The sequence below is a fragment of the Drosophila miranda genome, chromosome 2, assembly GCF_003369915.1.
Source record: "Drosophila miranda strain MSH22 chromosome 2, D.miranda_PacBio2.1, whole genome shotgun sequence".
In the NCBI taxonomy this organism is placed as follows: Eukaryota; Metazoa; Arthropoda; class Insecta; order Diptera; family Drosophilidae; genus Drosophila; species Drosophila miranda.
The window spans coordinates 3,382,584-3,389,293 of record NC_046675.1 but is presented as its reverse complement, the minus strand read 5'-3'; the positions used below and the strand labels follow the sequence as shown (position 1 = coordinate 3,389,293).

Sequence of the window (6,710 nt, the reverse complement as noted above, 5' to 3'; positions counted from 1 at the left end):
CAACCAATTTACCAATTCGAAAAAAAAAAAAAAAACCAGACCCGAAGCCAGGCCCAGGTGCTAAGTAGGATATATAGAAAAGATATGGAGAGCGGGAGAGCTAGGGAGCTGGAGAGCCGGAGAGATGTGGAAAGATGGGTCGCATAGAGGTTTATTTTTATGACAGATTATGTGGGGGCCAGGCAGGAGGTTCGCTCTCTCGATGCAATAGTAATAACCTAACTAAAGTCACAGCAAGTGTTCAAAAGCAAAACTCAGCAACTACCTAAAAACAAAACAAAACTCAACAAAACGAAATATTATAATGCAAGCAGTTTTGCGTGCTTACTTCTTTATAGAGTCGTTTATGTAAATCGAAAACAAAACAAAAAACCTTCATAACAATAATAATTTAGATAACAACAAAAGGAATCACTTAAAACTTAAGTTGTAATCAAGATTGGCTTAGAAAAACACACACCAGACCCACACACACACAAAATAAAAGATACAATATTTGACAGATTATTCGCGATGTGCTTAGATCTTAAGGAGAATCGATATGGAAATATATATATATATAGATATATATACAAAAGATATAACAGTTGAAATGGATGAAGGTAGCAGCAGCAATGTCATGAAATTAACAAATGAATATAACTTAAGTTAAAATGAGTATATATATATAGACTATATATCTGATAAATGAGAAATTGCTAAAACTGATAAACCTAAAAACTAAGTAAAATTAAAAGAAAAATACAAACAAACAAAAAAAAAAACACGGAAAGAAATGGAACTAATAAAGAGAATTATTCTGAGAAATATAAACAACTAAAGTCTATTGATTGAGCAGAAGTTTTTTGAGAGTTTTTGTATGGTTTTGATAGGAGCTGATGATGGTTTTGTATGCTATTATATATATATGGTGGTTGAGTAGAAATGAAGAGGTTAAAACTAGGTCTGGCTATGATATGATAGATTTTGTTCTTGTTTTGTAACTGTTTTGCTGGAGTTAATCGTTTTCTGGGAACTATTGGAGGGCTGACATATAGTAACAGCACCAGAATATGATCTTAGCATCCATTGCTGCCATTGAACTCTCTCTCAAGTACAGTACGCCCCTAGAACACATCTTCTCCAGTTTACAGCGCCATATCATCACGACTTTAATTGCACTTAAAAGAGATAATAGACGCAATTGCAATCTCTGATTGTGGAATACAATACCCACACTGGAATACATATGTATGTACGAGTATTTATGATCTACGAGAACAAAGCAGAACAACTGTAAAGAATTATTCACCACGAAGCCCCGCAGGGGTTCTATCCGATCAGTTGCTCTTGGAAAGTCGGGGAGTTCGGACGCCAACAGGTTAAACGAGCTATCTAAAAATAGAAGTTCCTGCTAGAGTGTGACCCAAATAGAAGGCTGCAAACATGACTGCGGTAGAGACCGGTAAGTTGGTGGAGTATATATTATGATAAGAGCGGATTTTACGCTTATTTCCATGAAAATTTCCACTGTCTATGCATCTGCGTAGTGCTGGGTAGCATCACACCCAATCTGCTGGGTCGCACCCTCACCCACGAGCATGTGGCCCTCGATTTCGAGCACTTTTACAGGCCACCGCCGGCGGACTTTGAAAGCGAACTGAAGGCAAAGATTAGCATGTCCACCCTGGGCTATGTTCGTCTGTATCCCTATTCCAGCAAGGAGAATGTTCGGTTCTACGACGAGGAGGCCCTCGAGGCCGCCAAGAAGGATGTGCTGCTCTACAAGAAGCACGGCGGCGGCAGCATCGTAGAAAACAGCAGCTATGGTCTGAAGCGGAACCTCGAGTTCATTGTGGAGCTGGCAGAGAGCACGGGTGTCCATTTCATAGCGGGCACCGGGCACTATATCCATGCCGTGCAGGACGCCAGTCATGCGAGTCTCACAGTGGAGCAGATGAGTGATTTGTATACCAAGGATATTCTGACTGGTATCGAGATCAAGGGGAAAATGGTCAAGTGTGGCTTCATTGGGGAGGTGGCCAGCGTTTATCCCATTCATGGTAAGCCCTAACGACTACCAGGAACCACTTTATAATCGGTAATCCCCTGCAGAGTTTGAAAAGAATTCCATCAAGGCAACGGGTGAGATCCAGGAGGTTCTGGGCTGCGGCGTCTCCTTCCATCCCCATCGAGATGCTCAGGCTCCTTTTGACATCATGCGCCTGTACCTGGAGGCTGGCGGTCGTGCCCAGAAGTGTGTTATGTCGCATTTGGATCGTAAGTGAAGTGACAATACCATTTCCCACTGACCTTTAAGAGATTTTCACTGATCTTTTTAGGCACCCTTTTCAAGATTGAAGAGTTGGTAGAGCTCTCCGAGCTGGGTTGTTACCTACAGTACGATCTATTCGGCACTGAGTGCTCATACTACCAGCTAAACACCAATGTGGACATGATATCCGACGGCCAGCGCATTGACAATCTGATGAAGCTTATCGAGGAGGGTCTGTTGGACAGGCTGCTCATGTCCCACGACATTCATACAAAGCATCGATTGGTGGGCTAAAAATAGCCACATTACCTATAAATATATCGCTTTAATTCTCAATTTTTCCAACAGACTTCCTACGGGGGTCATGGCTATCATCATATCCACACAAACATCCTGCCTCGCATGTTCGCCCGCGGCGTCACCTTGGAGCAAGTGGAGCAAATGACTGTCACCAATCCCGCCAATTGGCTCGCATTTGATCCCTAGAAGGAGGGCTGTATGATGTTGTTTGGACTGCTGCATGCCTTATCATCTCCGAGTGGATTAGATAAGCTCTGTTGTTTTGGCAAACTTGGAAAATATAGCAATTCACAAAATGTTCATAAGTTTCGTCTTATCGCCCAGTATGTTTATTATTTTTTTAATGGTATTTTTTGGGGGCTTGTGCGCAGCTTTTCCTGCCTACAGATGAAAGCCGAATGAATGTTTCGACCTTTAAGTGGTGCAATCACCTACAATCCAAAACATTTGAATACAAATTCGCTTGGTATTTGATGATTGGATTCAAAAGGTTTCCGAAAATTCCACTGTGGAAAGGCCCTACCAATTTCTTATCGCCCTGACCCGTATTTTATATAAACGACTTTGAACGTATTTTCCAATTGGTTATGGAACCTTTCTGCTTTTGGTGATGTTGCCAAAAATACTACAATTTGAGTAAATCTAAGCCTTATCGTTGTTTTTGTTTCATTTGCGGTTACCAAAGCCCGCTTCTTATCAACACCGCGTCGTCGTTAGGCCAGGCCAGGCCAGGCCTCATAAAGTGACCAGCCGCCCCAGGCAATCGAAACGCAAAGGTGCCGTTTTTACGACCATCAGCTCGTCAATAGAGACTCCTAATCGACCTGCCTATATATACGAGTTCCGACTATTCCAGCATTCAGTAGTATTCACCAGGCAGTTGTCGGCAAGCAGTCGTAGAAGCTGGAAGAACTTTGAGGGAACAAAATGTTGCAGGCGGTAAAAACGGAAACGCTCAAGGAACAGAATGTTCCAAAAAGCAATGGAAATAAGAATGGGAACAGCAATGGTGCAAGCAAGGTGGAACCCTCTGAGGTGAAGCTCAGACCCAGACATGTCTCTGGCGGTGTGGAGGAAATCTTAGATCCCTTCTGCGATCCCGCGAATCCTCGAAAAATATCCTTCCATGATGTCACATCGGCAGCGTTTCTTATCCGAGGTGGAGTCGAGCGTACACCATGTCCGGTAAATATCCATCTCTGCTGATCGTTGATTGTGGTCTGCTATAATTAAGTGAGTGGCTTGCAGAAATCCACTTCTTCGGATCTATATGGCATGGAGCTTTATTTGAAAAAGGATTTCCTACAATATACAGGCAGGTGAGTGATCGGGGAAACCATACAAAAACCATTGAAATATCCTGTGAGTTAGGAACGGTTGCTATTATATTATCCATTGGAATACGACGGAATAGATGTAATCTGTGCCCTGAAAATGAGATTTTAAAGATTTTAGGTGTTTTGGGTCCTTTAGTTTGTCCGTCTATCCTACAGGTATGTCTCTATATAATATTGGGGGCTTTCTTGAGCAGCAAGTCAATAAATGGTACAAAAATAGTTTATGGTTACCTGTGATATCCCCTAAATGACCGATCATTTTAGAAAAATTCGTACAAACGATTACGAGTATAATATATACACAGTTTTCTACGCTGTTCCCCCGTCCTTTTATTATGGGTTTCTGTTTGCGAAATTAGGTCCAAGGTTCATGATCACTCTGGCATTATTATTGCTTGTAATAATCTGTATTGTGCCTAATAGCCTATATAATGTGCATCTGAATATTGTCTGGCAGCGGTATTTTCCGGCTACTGATAAGAAAAGTGTCTATATTCCAATTTTGTTGTCATCTTCTGGGGCGCTCGAACAGCTACTATGATTAATCATGCATACATCATTCATTGAGCGGCTACAACGCATTTCTATCACTTGGCCAAAAAAGTAATAGGCAGAGATCCGATAAGATAACGCTTAATAGGCTGATATGGTTAAATGGGGGAAATTAATTACTGTTGCTAATTGATTTCCGATTTTACGAGCAACATGTGATTGAGCACCGAATCCATTTGACATCCGTTTCGACAGCTTCAAGGAGCGTGGTGCCCGGTACGCCCTGCTGTCCCTAACAGACGAACAGAAGCGGACGGGAGTGATCAGTGCCTCGCTGGGGAATCATGCTCAGGCATTGTGCTACCATGGCTGGAAGCTGAACATTCCCGTAACGGTGGTCATGCCCAAGGCGGCGCCGATCATGAAGATCCAGAAGTGCCGCAACTACAAGGCTCGCGTCATCGTGGAGGGCAACGATATGGGTGAGGCGAAGTCCCTGGCCATGCGCATGTCCCAGGACGAGGGTCTGCTCTATGTGAATGGCTACGATCATCCGCACATAATGGCCGGCCAGGGTACCATCGGATTGGAGATCCTCGAACAGGTGCCCGAACCGGATGCTGTGGTGGTGCCGGTGGGCGGTGGCGGCCTCATAGCCGGCATAGCCACAGCGGTGAAGGCACTATCCCCCAAAACCAAGATCATTGTAAGTAGAATCGTTCTCGAAAAGGAACCAAAGCCTGTATTCTATTGTTTTTCCAGGGTGTGGAGTCGGAGAAGTGCGCAAGTTTTACTAGAGCCATGGAGAACAAGGGACCCATTCATACACCCATAAAGAACACCCTGGCCGATGGTCTGGCGGTTCCAAAGGTCGGCTACAATGCCTATGCCACGGCCATGCCGTTGATTGATCGCATGGTGGTGGTCAAGGAGGAGTGGATTGCACTGGCTATACTCCGACTGGTGGAGGAGGAGAAGTGTGTGGTTGAGGGAGCTGGCGGTGCAGGTCTAGCTGCCATTCTGGCCGGACATCTCGATGAACTGAGGGGCAAGAAGTGAGTGGGGATTGGGGTGCCTGAAAGTAGGATTCCCGACTGATTTTACCCCATTCCTTAGGGTTGTGGTCCTGCTGTGTGGTGGCAACATAGACACCACTGTCTTTGGGCGCTGTCTGGAGCGAGGATTGGCTGCCGTGGGTCGTCTGGTCAAGTTCAATGTGGAGATCAGCGATCGGCCGGGCGGCATCAATGATCTGTGCAACCTGCTGGTGCGCGAAGGAGTTTCCATCAAGGATATTATGCACGAACGTGCCTGGCTCAGGGACATCTACACCGTGGAGGTGAAAGTGGTGTGCGAAACAGTCGACTGGACGCACAGTCTGAAGCTGAAGAACGAACTGAAGAAAGTCTACGCCAAAGTAGAGTTCTCCGATGTGCCACTGGCTTTGCGGAATGACCCGGAGGCGTAGGATCAAAACTTTCCAACAAGTACACGGTACACATATGATTTATTCACTTCAGCAGCGCAGCACAACTTAAAGCTTTAACTTAGAGCGTAGATATACAGATATAGTACATATATAATCGTAATCGTAGGCGAAGTAAAAATATGTAAATTAGGTGTAAATAAATATACAATACACAGAATACAGAGTCTTCAAACGAATTGACCAACGTAAGGCTTGAATAATTTACAAATATCTGGTTTTTTAAACTAAAGAAAAACACAAAAACAACTAAGGATATAAATTCAATGAGCTTAGGCCTAGGCTTTACAGTTCTTCAAGCAGACACACATTTTTTTTTAGAATTTCTTTCACTTTTCTTTTAAAGTTCTTGCGGTTTTTGGCACATTAAGGATTCATTATATCATACATACTCAGTCAGTCACGGATACACACATGCTCGTACATCAAAATACCGTTAAATATCGAAACTTTACAGATTACATGGCTAGAAAAAATATAGGTAGGTATATAAATATCGTTTATGTGGTAAAATGTATCAGTTGTATGTTGTATGGTTTATGGTATCTCAGAAATACAGGCATCTCGTTGATAAGTCCTAGGACGTGACGTACTTTAAAAGCGTTGACTAAACCTACATTGAGTATGCTTAAAGTTATAGATACAGATGCGGCTACAGCTACCGGATGCGCGGATACACTCAGTCATTCAGTGGCTGTTGTCCAGGCGCAGTATGAGGGCATCGACCACATTGTAGATTTCATCGAAATGTGGCCGGGACTCGGCATCGGCGGCCCAGCACTTGAGCATCAGTCGATACATCTCTGGCGGCGTATTCTCCGGCGTTGGCATGCGATATCCT

The 6,710-nt window shown here is 43.8% G+C and overlaps 3 protein-coding genes across 8 annotated transcripts in view; 2 read left to right on the top strand and 1 right to left on the bottom strand.

The window, feature by feature from the left end:
• The first annotated feature begins 1,315 nt into the window (after positions 1–1,315).
• On the top strand, positions 1,316–2,859 carry LOC108157089 (phosphotriesterase-related protein). The gene is made up of 5 exons (XM_017288953.2): positions 1,316–1,444; positions 1,530–2,042; positions 2,095–2,259; positions 2,322–2,539; positions 2,603–2,859. Exons 1-5 carry the CDS (start codon positions 1,426–1,428, stop codon positions 2,738–2,740), a joined length of 1,053 nt encoding a protein of 350 aa, XP_017144442.1. The 5' UTR covers positions 1,316–1,425; the 3' UTR covers positions 2,741–2,859.
• A 554-nt stretch (positions 2,860–3,413) lies between these two features.
• Positions 3,414–6,029, top strand: LOC108155772 (L-threonine ammonia-lyase). Its single transcript, XM_017286829.2, has 5 exons — positions 3,414–3,739; positions 3,803–3,873; positions 4,639–5,089; positions 5,146–5,438; positions 5,500–6,029. The coding sequence occupies exons 1-5, from the start codon at positions 3,482–3,484 to the stop codon at positions 5,849–5,851; spliced, it is 1,425 nt and encodes a 474-aa protein (XP_017142318.1). The 5' UTR covers positions 3,414–3,481; the 3' UTR covers positions 5,852–6,029.
• LOC108155771 (tyrosine-protein kinase Fer) overlaps positions 5,872–6,710 on the bottom strand; it is a 29,858-nt gene continuing 29,019 nt past the window's right edge. For 5 of the 6 annotated variants that reach the window (XM_017286825.2, XM_017286823.2, XM_033388998.1 and 2 more), the window contains one exon: positions 6,557–6,708. In XM_017286825.2, coding sequence (XP_017142314.1) covers positions 6,557–6,708 — 152 coding nt within the window. Of the gene's footprint in view, positions 6,709–6,710 lie in introns of all 6 variants that reach the window. The other variant, XM_017286824.1, reaches the window with a different exon arrangement.